Source organism: Myxine glutinosa, chromosome 6, assembly GCF_964187855.1.
Source record: "Myxine glutinosa chromosome 6, kmMyxGlut1.1, whole genome shotgun sequence".
Taxonomy (NCBI): domain Eukaryota; kingdom Metazoa; phylum Chordata; class Myxini; order Myxiniformes; family Myxinidae; genus Myxine; species Myxine glutinosa.
The window spans coordinates 162758622-162779994 of NC_136266.1; the positions used below are offsets into that span (position 1 = coordinate 162758622).

A 21373-nucleotide genomic window follows, 5' to 3' on the forward strand; every position below is an offset into this window, starting at 1 on the left:
CTCCTTTACATTCCGAGCCAGCACCTCCATCACAGCTACAAATAGTAGTGGACCTAGTACCGACCCCTGATGCACTCCCACCTTCACCTGAAACTCACCACTGTTCCCGTCCTTCGTTCTTACAGCTGTGCGCGCTCTCTCGTACATTGCCATCACTACTCTGATCAACCATTCCTCCACTCCTAACTTCCTCAATGCCCATGTCACTACTTCACGTGGAACCCTTTCCAGCCTCACTCTCTGAAGACCTGGACAAAATCACAGACTGGTCAAACAAGTGGAACATGTCTTTCAATCCTGACAAATCTCACACTCTTACTATGTCTCTCCGAAAAGATCGACTGGACAACCCTCCCATCTACTTTCTCAACAATCCTCTCCAAGAAGTTCTGTCGCTCAAGATTTTGGGTCTCACTATCTGCCATGATCTTTCTTGGGAAAACCACATTTCCAAGCTGGCCTCCAAAGCCAGTCGCCGACTGGGCATCCTCCGTCGTGCGAAGTCCTTCCTCGGCACACCTGAGCTCCTCACCACATACAAGGCTTTCATCCGCAGCTCAATGGAATACTGTTCTCCCCTATGGGCCGGTGCTCCTGCCTCACACCTAGCTCGGCTTCACGCTGTTGAAACCAAAGCTTTCAGAATTATTGGAATCTCCCGCGATGAAGCTATCTCTGAGGGCCTTTCACTCACTCACCGCAGGCAGGTAGGTGGTCTTTCTGTCTTCTACCGACTCCTCTCCGGCCTTGCACCCCCAGCTCTCTCTGTGCTCTGTCCCCCAAATATTCCTACAGGTCGCACAAGATCTGCCAGCAACCCTCTGATGGTTAAACTGCCGAAATCTCGGCTCTCTGCTCACCTTCACTCTTTCATTCCTCTTTTCTCCCGCCTCTGGAACAAACTCCCTCACTCCCTTCAATCCCACTCCTCCCTCCAGGTCTTTAAAACAGCTGTTCACCACCATCTCTTATCTTCCCCCATCCAAAACCTTGATCTTTTCTACCCCCGCTAATTCACCCCAGATCCACCTTGTTTGAAATTCCAACTTCTTTCCTGGAAGTCCTGGCAGTGTCCATATGTTTTATACCTCTCCCACCGCCCCCTTCCCACGCCCCCCCCCCCCCCCCAAAGCCCTCGCCCTCTCTCAGATCTCTCGATGTCTCCATGTCTCTCGGTCCCTGCTCTCAAATGTTGTGTTTGTGTCCTTCCCCCTCTCTCCCCATCTTGTCTACCGCTCCCTATGTTATATGTTTTTTGTGTCGGTTTGTCTTTCTGTGTGATTAATGTTCGCTCTTTCACGAGCCTCGACCTTGTATACAAAAAAAAAAAAAAAAAAAAAAAAAAAAAACCCTATCGAATGCTTTCTCCAGATCAACAAACCCAAGAAACAATGTCTTTCTCTTCTCCTTGTACTTCTTCTGCAACTGCCTCACAATAAAAAGCATGTCTGTCGTTCCTCTTCCTGGCATAAATCCAAACTGCATTTCGTCAATCTTCACTTTCTTCCTTATCCTCCTCTCCAACACCCTTTCCAATACCTTCATTCGATGCTCCAATAACTTTATCGCTCGATACAAGCCACAGTTCAGAGGGTCACCTTTCCCCTTGTATAGAGGGACGAGGGTACTCAGTTCCCAATCCACTGGAATGCGGCCTTCTTTCACCACTGCTGTTCAATGCAATTAGGATAATTTCTCTTTTACTCTTGATAGCCCTTCCCCTGCACAACAGGAGACGGAGTTTTGTAATTGTGTGTGTCTGTGTCTGTGTGTGCCATTACTTTTTTTTTTAACCTTTTGAGCTATTGTCATCAAATTGTCACGAAAGCTTTATTATGATAATATGGAGAAGGCAAATTAATAATTTTGACCAAAGGTCAAGCGTCACATAAAATCATCAATTTTCATCCGATTGACCTGAAATTTTAAGAATTTGCATATTGGGTCACTGAATTGGTTCAATAATCAAAAGGTAGGAGTTGATTTTTTTTTTTGGGGGGGGGTTTTTTTAGATCAAAAGGTCAAGGCTGCATAAAATCATCAATTTTCATTTTGTATGAAAAAAAAAAGTTTTTTCGTTACTTATGCTTATTTTTTATGCTTATTTTTAGCATATGGAATAATAATAAGAAGACTATGACAAACGGACATGGACAGGCTTTGCATTTTCAGATGCTTTCTAGTTTCTATCTTTTGCACTTTTCTGATGGTGTTTTCGGTGAAATTACACGATGATGTACCCCTGTTTGGCATATTGCTTCAATATCTGCAGGTTTTTTCTCTTGCAGAAGTTGGAAGCAATTGTAAAGAGGGATTTTTTTCCGGACACAGAGCATTTACGTAACCACTGTGCTTACTTGCTCGCTGAGGAGGAGGGGGAATTGGAGAGAATGAGGGAGATTGCGTTACGTCAGTCACGCCTCCCTCAGCCAACAGTTGGAAGAGAAGGTGAGGTTGAAAGGAGGTTTTTTATTTATTTGTTTTGCAGTTGCATTGTTGTGGAGATATTGTTTCTATGCAAGGCTGTCTGGCATGAATGGCTTATGATCATGATGGATCATGCAGCAGTGGTATTGTAGTGTATTCCATTGACCTTCTCAGGTGCATGCATGTTACCTTTTAATTTTGAAAGAATCTGAGTTGAATGACTTGTCACTCAATTGTTGATTTTTTTTGTTTGTTTGTTTGGTTTTTTTTCCTCTGCAGATACAACTCCAGCTTCATTTGACAGTCCACACCCAAGTTCTAGCTTTTCTCAATCAACGTTGCCTCCTGCAACTGCAGATGGTGAACTTTTATTTATTGATAACCCATTAATAAGCACAATAAATTTGCATCTTCTGGACGTGTTAGGTGTTCACTTACATTGCCCTCAGTCCTTTCACTTCTCACATCCTTGAGTTGGGCCGTGGAGCTTTTCCCTCATCACTCGCCTTTCTGTACTGTCACATCCTTTGTTTCTGCCCAGGCCTCATTCCATGAACCCGCAGAGGCTTGTTCTAGTTGGCCTGTCCACAAACCTGCCAATCATCGCAAAATTTATTTTCTGTTCAAACTAGCGCAGTTAGTTTGGATAAAAATTGATTTATTATCAATTAATTAATTTATTATTATTTATTATCACTAACATCACAGAACCAAACTTAGGTAGTTCGTGGTACTTTTTTTTTTACCAGAAATGTTTTTGCACATATTTGGATGACTCATCTGATTGACCCATCATCCAAAAAGCAGAAGAGAAGCACGAACCACTTGACTATACAGCTCATGATCCAAAGGTCAAAGGAAAGCAGGAACTGAATCCCGATTCCGATCTAAATTGCATTCACAATCCAGATACGAGTTCAAGTTCCAGCAGCTTAGCCGTACGACACGGGAACTTGAAAAGTGAGATATGCAACTTGGAATTGATGAAGATGGTGGTAGTTTCGAAGAATTTTTTTAGAAGATTTTGATTAATGTTGGAGCCTCTTTTGCTCCAATGAAGGGTTGACACTCCAAACATCAGCTGCTCCTGCCTTCCCACGATGATTAGCATACCTTGATTAATGCCCTGTTGATTTCATCCATTATTATACTTGTTCGCCAAGCTCGGTCGATACAAGCCTTCATGAGCAAGAATAGCTCTTCCTTCTCTTGTGTTAATGTGCACATGACGATTTTCCTGAAGTATTTTGATTAATTTGCTTAAATTTCTGGCCCTGTGTGTAACATCGCACATTTTTTTGTATACTTAGTCTCGGCTCATATAAGAGCTAACACATAGAACATATAATAAAAGGAGCTGGAGAAAAGAGGGGGAGAGAGGGAAGTACAGCAACAGTAGGGAACAGGGACATTTGTGGAAGAGAGAGGGCTGGGGCGGGGTACATGGGATAAACAAGATTGACACTGCAGATGCTTTCAGGAAAGAAAACTTGGAATTTGAAGGAGGTGGGTTTGGGGTGGATTCACAGGGGCAGAAAAGATCAAGGTTTTGGATTGGGGAAGATATGAGATGGTGGTGAACAGCTGTTTTAAAGACCTGGAGGGAGGAGTGGGATTGAAGGGAGTGGAAGTTTGTTCCAGAGGCGGGAGAAAAGAGGAATGAAAGAGGGAAGGTGAGCAGAGTCTTGATTTGGGCAGTTTCATAAGAAGAGGGTTGCTGGCAGTTCTTGTGCGTCCTGAAGGAATATTTGGGTTACAGAGCACAGACAGAGCAGGGGTAACTAGGCCGGAGTGGTGTCGGTAGAAGACAAAGACCACCAACCTGCCTGAGGTGAGAGAGGGAAGAAAGGCCCTCAGAATCGGCTTCATCGCGGGAGATACCAATGATTCTGAAAGCCTTGGTTTCTACAGCATGAAGCCAAGCTAGGTGTGAGGCAGGAGCACCAGCCCAGAGTGGAGAACAGTGTTCCATCAAGCTGTGGATAAAAGCTTTGTGGGTGGTGAAAAGCTCAGTAGTAGAAGGGATTACCGCACGGTGGAGGATGTCCAGTTGGCGACTGGCTTTGGAGGCCAGCTTGGCAATATGGCCTTTTCAGGAAAGAGCATGGCTTATACAGACCCAAAATCTTGAGTAACATAACTTCTTTGAGAGGATTGTTGATAAAGTAGATGGGAGGGTTTTCCAGACGGTCTTTTCAGAGAGACATAGTGAGAGACAAGGTGATGCATTGTCTGTGTAATTGACACCTTGTATCTGTTCTCATGCTTCCTCCTCCAATACCCCACCCCCCCCCGACCCCCCACCTGCTCTCTATATCATCACTGACAATATCCCTCCCTCCCCCCATCCTATTCCCTTCTGTGACCCATCCACTCATGCAATCTCTCTGTTCTCCCTTAATCCTCAGTTAGTGTGGGAATCTCTTGCTCTTTCATGTAGCTCCTCTATGAGCCTAGATTTCTGTTTTACAAAAAAATACAACTTGCTTGAAAAGTGTGCAAAAGAGTCTTTCATATTATCCAAAGGTGCGATGTGTAATGCGATGTTGGGTGCACATGCAATACATCCAAAATCAACACATGTGAGCAAAATCCGTTGCAAATTATTGAATGTGTTCAAAACCCAAATTGTGCAACATAGTGCAGTGATCTTGAACTTGTCTTATGCTGTGGTCTTTACAGAAATAGTTGCTAACTCCAGCAAAGTAGCAGTGTGCGTTGGTTGTGCAAGTAAATAAAAACATGAGAATAAAATGGTTAAAGGTGTCCACGATGAAAGATGAATGAATAGTTTTTGTAAAATTGCACTTGGTCGCCATTAACCTAAATTGCGTGCAATTATAGAATCGTATAATTAGAGAATAATGGAAGTGACATAGTTTCCCCCAATCTTAGTGTGTTCGTGTGTGTGTTCGTGTTCGTTAGTGTGTGCATGCGTGCTTCTCACAGCTCTTCCCCAAGCTGGTACAAAAAAAATTGGTATTCATTATTTTCTTCCTCTTCCCTAATCTTTCCTTGCAATAGCTGGGTCAGCTGATGCGTCTTCTCTCCCAACATTGGATGCATTCCTGGCCCAAAACACAAGTGAGGATAACTCGTCATTCTCTGCCATGATGGAAAGGGAGGACAAGAAGAGCAAAGACAAACATCCATGGCTCTTTTCACCTGATCAGGTTTCCACTCTCACTTACTCTTCATACCTATACACATCTTATCTCTCCCTCCTGCTTTTGTTGTACATCCATTGATAACAAATTTTCCACCTTGGTGTATGTCTATGTTCTGCACCCTGTGCACGAAGCGCAAATTGTAATATATATTGTTATGTTTATGGGGGATAGGCAATGGCATACCTTAGTCCAGGTAGATTGTTTAGGGTAATGTGCTCTGTATGTCGCGTAGCCACCGTCCTGTAACTAAGTTGGGCCGGATGCCGCGCAAGTATATATTTGTCTCAATGCGAGGGGTGGAGCTATGCTAATTAGTTAGGGTATTCGGGTAGATTCCCTGTATGTAGTCGCCCTTCGTTCCTTATGACACGCAACACCAGCCATGCGATCAGCACTTAAATTGAACAAGAGAGGGCAATCAGAGATTGCAGACCCTCGCCAGGATTTGTTTTCAGTGGTTTTTAAGGCTTTTGTGTTGGTTTCTTTTGTGAAGGGGGAGGGGGGGGGGGGGTGATGAAGTCACAAGTCAGGCACTTGCTTTTTAGACTGCGGGCACCACAGCCTGAAGCGCCCCCACCACCTTGCTTGTACGGTACTTCCCCACTGCCTTGTTGAGGATCAACATGTATGTAATGACATTTAAGCCATGGTCTTGCAGGGCCGTTGAAATGAGTGTTTTGATTATTGCAATGTGTGTGACTGATTATTGGGTTTGTATGAGTGAATGGGGGAAGATCCACCGAGCCATGTCACTCACCTGTAACACCAGGACAGGGCCCTTGGAAATTCGGGTAAATTGGGATGGCTCCGCAGGTAACACTGGGTATTGTGGCATCCACCGGGTGACGTGGTCTTTAGTGGGACACAGGGTTGTACAAATGTTTTTGACTTTTGCATAAGGTGTTGTGGCTAAGGTAGAGTTGTTGTGTGTTGACCATTTTTATACCCACCGCAGGAATTGACGGAGAACTCACCGGTGTAAATATTTGAATTATTGCTTAAGGGGTGTATAACGGTAAGGAGAACAGGTAAGTTGGCTTCGGCTCGCTTCCCACATCCCCTCCTAATTTATTTAATAGGCTAATTAAGTGCGAGTTGGTAAGGTCGGTCGGTAAGGGCAGGCGCCATCGCATCGCTCCATGGCCACAACCAATTTCAATTGAAAGTTTTCTATTTTGAACACTGGAGAACATGAATCAGGACATGAATTGGAACACAAACCTGCAAATTAGCAGTACTTTGGATCTGAATTTGGCATAACTTAAAAAGTTATGGATGGATTCGGCTGAAACTGGGTGGACAGATTGGGTGTGTGACAGGGACGAATTGATTGGATTTTGCTGAAGATCTGGACCGGGATATTGGAATTTTTAAGTGATTCTTTACAATTGGGAGATAGGGCCAAAAACGATATACAGTATGGCATGATATTTCAAAACGTTGTGGACGGGTTGTGACAAAACTTGGTGGACGAGTTGGGTAGGTTGACAAGAAAAGGCGATGATATTTTAGTGAAGGTCCAGATACAGATCCGGCCTATCATTGGGATGAAAAAGGTAAACGTTTCAACCTGGCAGAGGTATGTGATGTACCAAGTGCCATTCTGGTTATGTCGTGCAATAATTAATATGAACAAAGCTTGGAAATTTTGATTGCATCTTCTTTATTCTAGGCAGCAATTGAAGGCCCAACTTCAGAAGGACCAAAAAGACTTGATACATGGAAGTATACACCCAAGAACAGCTTGATGTACTACCCAGAAGGTACCCAAAATGCTCCCGTACTAAAGTACAAATATTTGTACTTTAAACTTGTGCCCAGACTTAAATATTTGAACTTTAAACTTGTACCCAGACTAAAATATTTGAACTTTAAACTTGCACCCAGACTTAAATATTTGAACTTTAAACTTGTACCCAGACTTAAATATTTGAACTTTAAACTTGCACCCAGACTTAAATATTTGAACTTTAAACTTGCACCCAGACTTAAATATTTGAACTTTAAACTTGTACCCAGACTTAAATATTTGAACTTTAAACTTGTACCCAGACTTACATATTTGTACTTTAAACTCTTGAAACTTTTCAGTGCCTCTCATTCTTACTTTTGTACCTCTATTGTATTTTGGGAGTTTTGTATTTTTACCACCTCTTCTCGTGCACTCTCTTTTTGGCACTTTTTATGTCTACGCTGACGAAGTCACCAGAGGCATTATATTTCCTGGCTGTCTGCCCGTCTGTGGAAAGGTTTTCGTAACGGTGATAATGCAAGAACAGCTGAATGGATCTAAGTCAAATTTGGTGCAAGTATTATAATGATGTAAAGATTAACTGATTAGATTATGGGGTCATGAGGTCAAATATCAGAGGTCATGTCAGGTAAAAATGTGATACTTGAGAACAGCTGAAGGGATTTAAATCAATCTTGGTACAAGTGTGTATAATGATGGAATAATGTGAGCAGAGGCATATCGGTTGACATCGATGAGTGCTGTTTTATTTATTTTTGGAACTCTTTTTAGCACTTTTTCTTTTTACCCCACGTGCGACTCACATAGTGGGGTGAAGCAATTGGTTCACTTTGTCTGTCTGACAGACCTCAGTTTATGATTGAGGAACTATGTATTTCAATTTAATTTTATATTTTCACACTGTAGAACACAAATCAGAATATGAAGCTGCAGTATAGCAGCACTTTGGCGCAGAATTTGGCAAATTGCTTGGTGGCTCATCCCGAGCAAGCACTCACAAACTGCAGTAAAGCAATATTTGACTTTCGATATTACATGAATGTTAAGGAGGCCTTTCACACACATGCTGGGTGTGTGTTTTAAGCGACTCGGTTCTGCTCAACTTGCACTTTTAAACTGCCTTTGCTAGCATGAAATCTGTAATTCAAATGGTATTTTTTACATAATGTCATGTCCCCGGGATCAAGACCCCAAGAGGACGAATGACTGAAATGAGCTTTAACTCCGAGGCATATTTCGAACCTGGCAGGATTATTTCTGGCACGCGCGGGAAGGTTCGAAGTCTTACTTGATCGGACGGCCGACACAGGGTTTAATGTCTCGACCCACAAACACAGAAACGAAACAAGACCAGCAAAGTAAAATTCAACAAATATAAATTTATTTTCAGTAATGTAAAGTACAATGAAAGGTGAGGTAAACTAAAATTCCTGAATGAGGGACTCTCCACTCAGACTCGTATACAAACAGGGAAAAGGATAATGAAAATATAATGGTGTTTATAGTGCCGGAACTTAGCGTTGTTGTTCAAGTGAGGGCGTCGAATGAAGCCGGCAGCACAAAGTGGCCCGCAGCCGCGCGCTGGAAAATCGCCAGATGGCGCGAAGCTCCTCTTCAAGTCCCCACAAACGTGAGGAGATTTTGTGTGGCCGGTCCCCTTTCGCTTTTGTCTCCCTCCGACGACACGCCAAGAGTTCCTCAAACCGCCGCTGTATTCCTCCTCCTCACAGGCGCAAATGCGACCAAAACCCCACAAGGACGACCCACGCCCGCCTTCCACCAATGCACTGATACAGAGATTGACGGGACAGCTTCTTCCTCCGTTACTATCCAAGGCTTCACGAAAGGATGCAGCACAACCAGTCGTTTGCCAGCGCGACTAAGACAAAACGAGAGGAAAATAGCGAGATGCGGCCGCCCGCAACCAAACTCAGGACAAGAGAGAGAAATGCTACCACAGACGTTCTCTTGAAAGCCACCACATAAGGGAAATGCGACCGCCTCCAACGAATATCAGGACCAAGAGCCCAAGATGGCGAGACAACTTCCCTTTCCTTACAATCTCAGCTCTCGAATATTCCACGCTGACGTCACACTCTGTCCAATCACCGAGCTCTACTCAATCATCCCATCGCACCTTCACCAATCACGAAGGCCGGGGCGTAGCCTCTCCGTCACGAGTCGTCGGGGAGAGGGGGGCCGGAGTCTAATCTCTCTCCGAATGTTTGCATGACGTCGAAGGCTGTGAGGCGGGAGAAAACAGAGGGAGGAAAGGGAGAAAACAGAGAGGGAGGAAAGGGAGAAAACAGAGAGGGAGGAAAGGGAGAAAACAGAGAGGGAGGAAAGGGAGAAAACAGAGAGGGAGGAAAGGGAGAAAACAGAGAGGGAGGAAAGGGAGAAAACAGAGAGGGAGGAAAGGGAGAAAACAGAGAGGGAGGAAAGGGAGAAAACAGAGAGGGAGGAAAGGGAGAAAACAGAGAGGGAGGAAAGGGAGAAAACAGAGAGGGAGGAAAGGGAGAAAACAGAGAGGGAGGAAAGGGAGAAAACAGAGAGGGAGGAAAGGGAGAAAACAGAGAGGGAGGAAAGGGAGAAAACAGAGAGGGAGGAAAGGGAGGAAAGGGAGAAAACAGAGAGGGAGGAAAGGGAGAAAACAGAGAGGGAGGAAAGGGAGAAAACAGAGAGGGAGGAAAGGGAGAAAACAGAGAGGGAGGAAAGGGAGAAAACAGAGAGGGAGGAAAGGGAGAAAACAGAGAGGGAGGAAAGGGAGAAAACAGAGAGGGAGGAAAGGGAGAAAACAGAGAGGGAGGAAAGGGAGAAAACAGAGAGGGAGGAAAGGGAGAAAACAGAGAGGGAGGAAAGGGAGAAAACAGAGAAAACAGAGGGGGAGGAAAGGGAGAAAACAGAGAAAACAGAGGGGGAGGAAAGGGAGAAAACAGAGAAAACAGAGGGGGAGGAAAGGGAGAAAACAGAGAAAACAGAGGGGGAGGAAAGGGAGAAAACAGAGAAAACAGAGGGGGAGGAAAGGGAGAAAACAGAGAAAACAGAGGGGGAGGAAAGGGAGAAAACAGAGAGGGAGGAAAGGGAGAAAACAGAGAGGGAGGAAAGGGAAAAACAGAGAGGGAGGAAAGGGAGAAAACAGAGAGGGAGGAAAGGGAGAAAACAGAGAGGGAGGAAAGGGAGAAAACAGAGAGGGAGGAAAGGGAGAAAACAGAGAAAACAGAGGGGGAGGAAAGGGAGAAAACAGAGAAAACAGAGGGGGAGGAAAGGGAGAAAACAGAGAAAACAGAGGGGGAGGAAAGGGAGAAAACAGAGAAAACAGAGGGGGAGGAAAGGGAGAAAACAGAGAGGGAGGAAAGGGAGAAAACAGAGAGGGAGGAAAGGGAGAAAACAGAGAGGGAGGAAAGGGAGAAAACAGAGAGGGAGGAAAGGGAGAAAACAGAGAGGGAGGAAAGGGAGAAAAGGGAGAAAACAGAGAGGGAGGAAAGGGAGAAAAGGGAGAAAACAGAGAGGGAGGAAAGGGAGAAAAGGGAGAAAACAGAGAGGGAGGAAAGGGAGAAAACAGAGAGGGAGGAAAGGGAGAAAACAGAGAGGGAGGAAAGGGAGAAAACAGAGAGGGAGGAAAGGGAGAAAACAGAGGGAGAGAGGAGAGGGAGGAAAAATATGGAAACCAGTGAGATTAATTAAAGATTGGAGGTATTACAGAAAATAAATCAAACTCAATGCACTGAAGAGGAAAATAAAGAAATTAAAAGTCGAATGAAAATATTAGCTTTAAGAGTGCTTGACATAACTTCAATGTCAGGGAGGAGATTTAAACGAGAAAATGGGGATAAGGAAGAAGGAAAAGATTATGTAGTTTATGATGTTGGTGTTGTTTATGATGTTTATGTTTATGTTGGGGAGTTTATGATCGAAGACTTCCGGTCCCTCGGGCGACGAGGCTTGCTTCGAGCTCTCCACTGCATCGAAGTTTGAGTGTTTTCCCATTCGTGTCTTTGTTGGGTTTCCGCTGGTTGTTTTGTTGTGTGTGTGTTGTTGTGTGTTTCTGTTTAGTTACCTTCGCAAAAGCGGAAGGTTATGTTTTGATCGCTGTGTATTTATTTGTATGTCTGTGTGTGTGTGTGTATGTTATTCGCATAACTCAAAAAGTATTCAACCGATTCGCATGAAATTTGGTGGGATGATAGGTTATTATCCGGGAACCATTTGATTAGATTTTGGAATCGATCGGGTCAAAGGTCAAGGTCAAGGTCATGAAAAGGTCAAAATCGTCTTTTTACCATAGCGCGGTCAATTTGTGTCCAATTTGTATGAAACTAATGCCAAAATGTTCAGAATTCAATGCCCAATCTTGTGATATGCGACATGACACTCTGACGTCATAACCCTTGTTAGCGGTTGGGGGCCAAAGGTCAGGGGGGTCACGCCCTTGCAAAATGTGCGTTTTTTGTCATAACTCGGTCAATTCTTATCCGATTTGCATGAAATCAGCACCAAACTGTTCACTGTTCTGTTCCCTACACTCCCATGCCAAGTACAGAACAGTAGCTGCGGCGAAGGTATGCGCTCTACCGAGTGCCCGTTCTAGTTTTGGTTTTGTGGTTGTTGCGGATTTGTGTGTGATTGGTCGTTTTTTATTCGCGCCTCGTGTGCGGCCTGGTCTTTCCGGGCTCCCTCCCCCCCGTCGGTGTTTTGTGAGTGTAAGTTCTTTCCTTCATAGTATTTGCTTGTTTCTTTGATTTTCTTTTCTGGTGTTGGTGTTGGGCTAGCGGCTAGGGTGCCAGCTTAGGATCCGAGGATCCTGGGTTTGAATCCCGGTCGATCGCTGAATTAACGCCAGGGGGTTGACTCAGCCTGTCATCCTTCCGAGGTCGGCTAATTGAGTACCAGTTCACTGGTAATTCCCTGTTTGTCGTAAAAGGCGACAAACGGGGTTGGCAGCAGGAAGGGCATCCGGCCGTAAAACATTGCTTCAAAAAGGGGACCGAAAAACAACAACAACCACGGTCCCCGAAAAAGGCCAACCCCCGCTCTACGGGGAAAAATGGCCTCTAAAGGTGGGTTTTTTTGGGGGGGGGGGGGATTTTCTTTTCTCCCCCCTGCCTCTCGCGGGCATCTTACCCTTTGTCCGGCGTTTTTAAAAACAGGACAAACGGATAGACAAAGAATTCTATATTGATTCTTTCTCTCCCGGACACGTGCTTGTTAGCTCTCCTCCTCGTCTCGACTTGTGCCCCGCCCCCTGTATCTCGTTTTTCTTCCGCCTCTGCTTCTTCTTTCTCAAATCCACGTTCTCGCTTGGAGACTTTTCCCAGATTGTTTTTCATGGTTTTCATGGTTCTGTTTGGATATTGTTGGAATATGTTTAAACCGCAGCCGTGATGCTGACCCCCCTCCCCCCCCCCCCAGAATTTCCATGTTTTAAACGTTTCCCAGTGTGTACCCTGGTCAGAATAGGTACACCGTATCCCTGCGTGTCATAAGAGACGACTAAGAGGGTTGGCGTCAGGAAAGGCATCCGGCAATAAAAACATTGCCTCAAAAAGAGAACCATGACAATTACAAGTACATATGGGCAGGGTGCAACCCGAAGTGGAGATCGGTTTCTGAGGTTTGGGACATGGAATGTAGGGACAATGACAGGGAGATTAGGAGAAGTGGTGGAAGTATTGGTCAGAAGAAGAGTGGACATATGTTGTGTGCAGGAGACGAGATGGAAGGGAAGTGGTGTGAGAATGGTGAAGGGTAGGCAGGGACAGAAGTACAAGTTTATGTGGCAAGGGTGCCTGGAGGGCGTGAATGGTGTTGGTGTCCTGTTTTCTGAGGAGTTTGTAGACAGTGTGGTGAGTGTGACCAGAGTGAGTGATAGGTTGATGATGGTGAAAATTATGATTGGAAAGCTCTTGGTGAACGTCATCTCGGGATATGCTCCGCAGGTTGGTCGAAGCGATGAAGAGAAGGACAAGTTCTGGTGTGCGATAGAGAAGCTGATGGAAAACGTGAAAGATGAGGAAGTTGTTGTGGTAGGAGGAGACCTAAATGGACATGTGGGAAGGAGTATGGATGGTTTTGAGGGAGTTCATGGGGGTTACAGATATGGTGTGAGAAATGGAGAAGGTGAAAGGATTTTGGAGTTTGCTGATGGAGCTGATTTGTTGATTTGTAATACTCAGTTCCAGAAAGAGGATAATAAGCTTGTTACATACACGTCAGGTGGGTCGACGACAACCGTTAACTACCTGATGGTGCATAGGCGAGATAGGGGGCACCTCCGGGACACAAAGGTGATCCCGGGGGAGGAGGCTGGTTCACAGCACCACTTGGTTGTCTGCGACATAAGGGTGAAAGGTGCGAGGAGAGCTCGGCGGGTGAAGTACCAACCGAGAATGAAGGTGTGGAGGTTGAAAGAGGTGACAGTAAGGGAGGCATTAAAAGAGAGGCTGAGTAGGGTAGAGGCTGATGTGGTTGAGCTTGAAAGTGGTTGGATGTCAATGAAAGCTAGTCTGTTGGGAGCCGTTGGTGAGGTATGTGGATGGACAAAAGGACCAGCGAGGCACTCGGAAACATGGTGGTGGGATGATGAAGTTGGAAAGAGGATTGATGAGAAGAGGAAGAAGTTCAAGGAGTGGCAGAAGGCGAAGGGTACGGGAGCAGAAACAGCAGAGCATGAAAGTTATAAGGCAGCCAGGAAGGCTGCAAAGAAAGAGGTAGCAAAGGCGCAGGAGGCATGTACGAAAATGTTCGGAGAACGCTTGGATTCGGAAGAGGGTCAGAAAGCAGTATTCAGGATTGCAAAGCAGATAGCCGGGTTCGGTTGCGAGAGGACGCTGGCGTTGCATATTCGCCGCTTCTCCGACTGGATGGATGTACAGGGTCTGCTTCTACTTTTCTGACCTGACATCTCACACCTGTCCTGCCTTTTCACACCCGCACGTGCCGCGTGTTCTCCGGCTGGATAACGGAATCTGCTTTTGATGGTACGGAATACGGAATCGAAAGGCCCGCTCCCGTTGTTTGTGGCCGTGGCCTTGTTTGCCGGTGGCCTGGTGGCCTTGTGGCCTTGTTTGCCGCTGTGGTCTTGATTAGCGGCTGCAGTCGTTTGCCGCTGCGTTTGCCGCTGCGTTTGCCGCTTTGCCTCCTCGACCTTGGCCTCGTACTCGTCCCTTCGCTCCTGCCTGGCATGGCTCTGAAGTACTCCGCCGCAAGGCTTCTTCTGCTCAATACCCGCTCCACCCCATCATGCATCTCTGCCATCAAATCAAATGGACTCCTCCGACGACCCAGGTACATTCACCGTGGCTCCGGTCGCAAGTTTGTTTATTTGCAATCAGGTCACTCCATCCCCGTCCTCTGGTCGGCTCAGCGCACTCTCACTCTTCGTCCCAGCGCACCTGGTCACAGCAACCCACACGATCGCACCTCTTGCCTACGAACCCTGGCTAAATCACCTGAATTCATCCCTGCTGTTCAAAACAACATCAAGCTCACCCTGTTCAACACCCGGTCCCTCAACAATAAATGCCTCATCCTGAACGAATACATCCTGGATAACAAACTGGACTTTCTCTGTCTCACCGAAACCTGGCAACAACCTCTGGACTACTACACACTCAACCTCACCACACCCAATGGATATTCCTACGTCAATAAACCACGCTCGGAGGGCCGAGGTGGTGGAATTGCCGTTATCCACCGTCAAGACATCAAGACCAACCTCATCTCCATCTCATCTGCTCCATCATTTGAACACCTGGCTTTAAAACTCTCTGGTCACACGCAGTCAGTCATGGCTGTCGTCTACCGCCCTCCCAAACCACACCCATCATTCCTGTCTGACTTCTCCTACTTTCTGACCCAGCTATGTTCCCTCTCCCCCTCAATCCTCCTCCTTGGTGATTTCAATATCCACATGGACTCCACTGACTCCACAATAACCACTGACTTCACTGATTTACTCACCTGCTTTAACCTCACTCAACATGTCGACTTTCCTACCCATATCCGTGGTCACATTTTGGACCTTGTCTGCTCCACTGGATTAAATTTGCACCATCTCTATGGCTCCGACCTCACCCTCCCTGACCACTTAGCCATCACTCTGACCATCAACATCCCCGCCCCAACACCAAGGCATTATCGCACAATCAACTTCCGTAAGCTAAACGCTCTTTCACCTACCTCATTCTCATCCACCCTCTCTGAAAAAATGTCCACTTCTCCCTTCATTGACCTCCACACCCCTTCCGACCTCACTGACTACTACAACCACACTCTCTCCTCCTGCCTTGACCAGCTTGCGCCTGTAAAAACCAAAACAGTTTCTTTCACCCATTCTGCTCCCTGGTTTACCCCTGAACTCCACCTGATGAAAACTCGTGCTCGCCAACTTGAAAGACTCCGCAATAAAACGGGTCTCACAGTTCACTCCCAAGCCTACAAGGACCACATACAACACTACAAAGATGCCCTCTCCCGCGCCCGCTCTGCCTACTACTCTCAAATTATCCACTCTGGCTCCGGAAACCCAAAAGCACTCTTCTCGACAATAAACAAACTCCTCCGCCCCCTGAACACCACCACCCAGTCATTCACAGTAGACAACTGCATCTCCTTCCTCTCTTTCTTCCAACGCAAAATTGACAACATCTACAACAGCTTGACCACCCCCGCACCCGCTCCCCCTCCAACCACCTGCCCCCCCTTGTCCTGCCATCCCCTGTCTCGGTTCTCCCCAATCTCTCCTACTGACCTCTCTGAACTCCTCATAGGAATGAAAACTGCCACCTGCACTCTTGACCCCATCCCCTCCAGCTTTGTCAAAGCCTCCCTCCCTGCTCTCTCTCCACTTATCATTGCAACAATAAACTCCTCCCTGTCTACAGGCATCGTCCCACCTTCCCTCAAAATTGCTGCTGTTACCCCCATTCTAAAAAAACCTGGTCTAAACCCTGACACCCTAAACAACTTCAGACCCATCTCCAACCTACCCTTTCTGTCAAAAGTTTTGGAACGCGCTGTAGCCACTCAACTCAAACATCATCTCTCTGCCAATAACTTGTATGAAACATTCCAATCCGGATTCCGCTCCAACCACAGTACTGAAACTGCTCTCCTCAAAATCACCAACGACCTTCTCCTCTCCTCTGACGCTGGCAACCTCAACATTCTCGTCCTCCTCGACCTCAGCGCTGCCTTTGACACCATCGATCACACTATCCTCCTCACCCGACTTGAATCCACCTTTAACGTCACCGGCACTGCCCTCTCTTGGATTAAATCATACCTCTCTGACAGATGCCAGTTCATCTCCATCAATAACTGCAAATCCCCCACTGCTCCCCTCCCCCAAGGTGTCCCCCAAGGTTCAGTTCTTGGCCCCCTCCTCTTCATCCTTTACCTGTCCCCGCTCGGTCACTTAATCCGCCGTCATGGTCTCCAATTCCACTGCTTCGCCGATGACATCCAGCTTTTCATCTCCACCAAGTCCGTCTCCACCGACACCCACTCTATCCTGACAAACTGCATCACTGAAATAAAATCCTGGCTTCAAATCAACTTCCTCAAGCTTAACTGTGATAAATCTGAAATAATCATCATTGGCCCAAAAACGCTCACAAAATCCACCCATAACTTTGCCCTCAACATCGACGGTATCCCAGTATCCACCTCCCCTCACATCCGGAATCTTGGCGTCATCTTTGACCAAACCCTTTCCTTCGACAAATACACTAAACAGATCACAAAGTCAGCCTTCTTTCACCTGAAAAACATTGCCCGTCTCCGCTCATCCCTCTCCTCCACGGCTGCAGAAACCCTCATCCACGCCTTCATCACCTCCCGTCTGGACTACTGCAATAGCCTCCTCTATGGTTCACCCTCAAAAATCACCAATAAACTCCAATACATTCAGAACTCCGCTGCCCGTCTACTCACTCATTCCCGGACCCGTGACCACATCACCCCCGTCCTTTACAAGCTTCACTGGCTCCCCATCCCCCAGAGAATCCAGTACAAAATCCTCCTCTTGACATACAAAGCCCTCCATAACCTGGCCCCATCCTACCTGGCTGACCTCCTCTCCAGACACACTCCCACCCGCAACCTCCGCTCTGCTGGTACCAACCTCCTGACCCCCTCCATCCGGACCAAATTCAGATCCTGGGGGGACAGGGCCTTCTCCATCGCTGCTCCCACCCTCTGGAACTCACTACCTCACACCATCAGAGACGCCTCCTCACTCACCACATTCAAAACATCACTAAAGACCCACCTGTTCAACGCTGCATTCAACATTCAACCCACAGCATTTAACCCCTGACTATCTCTTCTCCTTCTCCCTCCTTTTGCTTTAAATATTTCCCTATTGATTCTTGTCTTGTCTTTTTGATTCTTGTCTTATATATATATGCCGTATATCGCTGCTGTTTGTTTTCTTGATTCTTGTCTTTTTGCAATTGTTGTTTTCATGTATTGTTATGCATTATGTTTTCCACTCTGTCAAAGCGCCTTTGGGCTTCTGGAAAAGCGCTATACAAAATAAATGAATTATTATTATTATTATTATAGCGAAAGAGAAGTGTGATGTGATGGGGGTGAGTTGCTTGAAGGATGAAGTGGGACAAATCGTTGTCGACCCAGATGGAATTAAAGGAAGATGGAAAAGATATATGGAAATGCTGTTGAATACAGAGAATGAATGGGATGGCAACATAGAGAGTAACCCAGTTTTAGGACCGGCAGAGAAGATAACTGAGATGGAAGTTGAGGAAGCGATAAAAGCAATGAAGAGTGGAAAAGCGGGAGGGCCGACGGGAGTTGTGGGAGATATGTTGAAGGCAGCAGGAAGTTGGGGTGTGAAGAGAATGACAGAGATCTGTAATCTGGTGGTGAAAGAAGGCCGCATTCCAGTGGATTGGGAACTGAGTACCCTCGTCCCTCTATACAAGGGGAAGGGTGACCCTCTGGAGTGTGGCTCGTACCGAGCTATAAAGTTATTGGAGCATGGAATGAAGGTATTGGAAAGGGTGTTGGAGAGGAGGATAAGGAAGAAAGTGAAGATCGACGAAATGCAGTTTGGATTTATGCCAGGAAGAGGAACGACAGACGCGCTTTTCATTGTGAGGCAGTTGCAGGAGAAGTACATGGAGAAGAGGAAGAAGTTGTTTCTTGGGTTTGTTGATCTGGAGAAAGCATTCGATAGGGTTCCACGCAAAGTATTGACATGGGCATTGAGGAAGTTAAGAGTGGAGGAATGGTTGATCAGAGTAGTGATGGCAATGTACAAAAGAGCGCGCACAGCTGTAAGGACGAAGGACGGGAACAGTGGTGAGTTTGAGGTGAAGGTGGGAGTGCATCAGGGGTCGGTACTAAGTCCACTACTATTTGTAGCTGTGATGGAGGTGCTGGCTCAGAACGTAAAGGAGGGTTTACCGTGGGAGTTGTTGTATGCAGATGATCTGGTGTTGATTGCGCAAAGTATGGATGGACTGAAGGAAAAGATGAACAAGTGGAAGGAATGTATGGAGACAAAAGGTCTGAAGGTGAATATCGGAAAGACGAAGGTGATGGCAAGTGGTAAAGCATGTGGTGAGGTGGAAAGAACTGGGAAGTGGCCGTGTGCTGTGTGCAGGAAGGGTGTCGGAGTGAACTCCATTCAATGTACAATGTGCGCTGAGTGGGTTCATCAAAAATGTAGTGGTCTGAGAGGGTCATTAACCAGTGTGGCAGCTACATTCAAATGTAAGGTGTGCACAGAGGGAGCTGCAGATGGAGGAAATGTTGAGTTGGATCTTGGAGACGGCGTGAAGCTGGAAGGTGTGAAAACATTTTGCTACCTCGGAGACATGCTGAATGGAGAAGGTGGATCAGACTCGGCAACGGTTGCTCGAGTGAGATGTGCATGGAATAAGTTTCGGGAACTGAGTGGCGTGCTGATGAGGAGGGGAGTGTCGCTGAAGCTGAAGGGAAAGGTGTATGCTGCATGTGTGAGAAGTGTTATGATTTATGGGAGTGAGACATGGGTAATGAACATAGAGGAGCAACGAAGGCTGGAAAGGGTGGAAATGCGAATGGTTCGATGGATGTGCGGAGTGTCGTTGAGAGAGAGGAAGACAAATGATGAATTGCGAAAGATGATGGGAATATTGCCTGTGATTGATGCTGTGAAGAGGAACAGGTTGAGATGGTTTGGTCATGTGTTGAGGAAGGATGAAAGTGACTGGTTGAGAAGAGTTATGGAAATGAATGTAGAAGGAAGTAGAGGACGGGGAAGACCGAGAAAGACTTGGCTAAAGATGGTGGAAGAAGAAATGCGGGCAAGGGGGTTAACAAGGAGAGATGCAGAAAATAGGGCAATATGGAGAAGATTGTCATGGGGACCGCAAGGCTAACCCCCGCTCCAGCAGGGAAAATGGCCTTAAAATGCATGTTGTGTTGTGTTGATGTTGGTGTTGTTGACTTTCGTTAAAGTTTAACATGTATATTTTTCCCCGAAATAAATGGAGGAGAGAGTGAAGGCATTCCTCAGGATTCTTTGTTTTAAAAATCAAGATAGAAATGTATATGTTGAAAACCAAAGGTTTTCGCACTCTGTATGTATTTTTCTCATAAATAAATGAGTTATTGTGTTAAGTGTAAAAAGAACAAGTTAGGAGACGACAATGGTTCACAGGCGAGCGGTATTCAATGACAAAGGTCAAAACCGACATTGAAAATATATAAATAGAAATGTATTATCTGTTATGAGACTAGTTAGCTACACAATACAGAAAATTAGGTTCAATTCCGACAACTTTGAAAATTTGACCTTTGTGACCTTCAAAGGTCAAAGGTCGAAGATTCTGAAATTTGTTGGAAAACTTGTATTTCATGATGTATGTGATAATATAAGATCATGTACGACATTTCACCCTATCAGGAAGCGAACAATGTAATAAAACCATCAAAAATCGACCTTTCTAAATTTTGTGACCTTGTGACCTTGACCTTGGGGCGAAAATGAAAAATCGAGCTCCATGGGGCTAGACACATGACATTGGCCTAACCAAATACCGAAACTCCTGTCAGATACCACCAATTCGCTTGGAGAAGATGTAGCTTGAACTCGATTACCCCCTAAAAAGACATCTTTTTCGGGCGTCGCTCCGCCCACAATGGGCGCATTACGCCCACTCGAGGCAGGACACAACGAGATCATGATATCAACCTCCCACCCAAGTTTCATCAAGATCGGATGATATCATCGGGTAGTTATGCTGCGGACAGACAGACACACAGACACACATCCATGACGAATATAGTGGTCACTCTGTTTGATAACTCGTGAACCCAAACTAAAAGTTCCCAAGAGTTGTTTGCCGTCAATTTTTTTCTTCTCGAATGGGGTCACCCGTGGGAATCCCACGGGCATGGACGTGTGTGACATTTCGACGTATTGAGTTGGATGCTACACCTGCACATTCAGTTTCACAAAATGGTTACTGGCAATTTATCAGATCGACAAATAATGTAATCTACACAATGTATTTACTTCTGATAACATGTGAATGCATGGGCGTGCACATGGGAAATACACATCTAAACACACACACCGTACACATGTACACCGACACACATGCATACGCATGTACACAAACACACACATACAGTCATGTGAAAAAGTAAGTACACCCCATGTAAAGTTTTGACTTTTTCAACATATTTCAACATACAGCTATTTGATCTTCATTTCAACAATATTGATAGATAAAGGTGATATAATATAACAAATATCATAAAACATTTACATTTGTTGTCCATTGTATAATTTAAATAAACATAAATGCAAATTTCGCATGTGGAAAAAGTAAGTACACCCTTGGCTCTAATAGCCCCCTTTGGGCCCTTTGGCAGAAATTTGGCAGAAATATTGCCCCCTTTGGCAGAAACAACCTCAAGTAAGCGTTTCTTATAACTGTCTGCCAGTCTCTGACATCGACTGGGAGAAATTTTTGCCCACTCCTCCATGCAGTATTCTTTCAGCTGT

General features: G+C 45.7%; 2 protein-coding genes across 7 annotated transcripts in view; one reads left to right on the forward strand and one right to left on the reverse strand.

Annotated features, from left to right (window-relative positions):
• The window catches only part of LOC144892693 (protein FAM200C-like), a 1175895-nt gene that overhangs the window by 1077514 nt on the left and 77008 nt on the right, over positions 1-21373 (reverse strand). The window lies entirely within an intron of this gene.
• Positions 1-21373, forward strand: part of ESS2 (ess-2 spliceosome associated protein) — a 48492-nt gene that overhangs the window by 12505 nt on the left and 14614 nt on the right. For 3 of the 6 annotated variants that reach the window (XM_078780838.1, XM_078780837.1, XM_068118869.2), the window contains exons 4-7: positions 2289-2448; positions 2707-2787; positions 5452-5600; positions 7270-7360. In XM_078780838.1, coding sequence (XP_078636964.1) covers positions 2289-2448; positions 2707-2787; positions 5452-5600; positions 7270-7360 — 481 coding nt within the window. Of the gene's footprint in view, positions 1-2272; positions 2449-2706; positions 2788-5451; positions 5601-7269; positions 7361-21373 lie in introns of all 6 variants that reach the window. The other 3 variants (XM_078780839.1, XM_068118873.2, XM_068118870.2) reach the window with 2 other exon arrangements.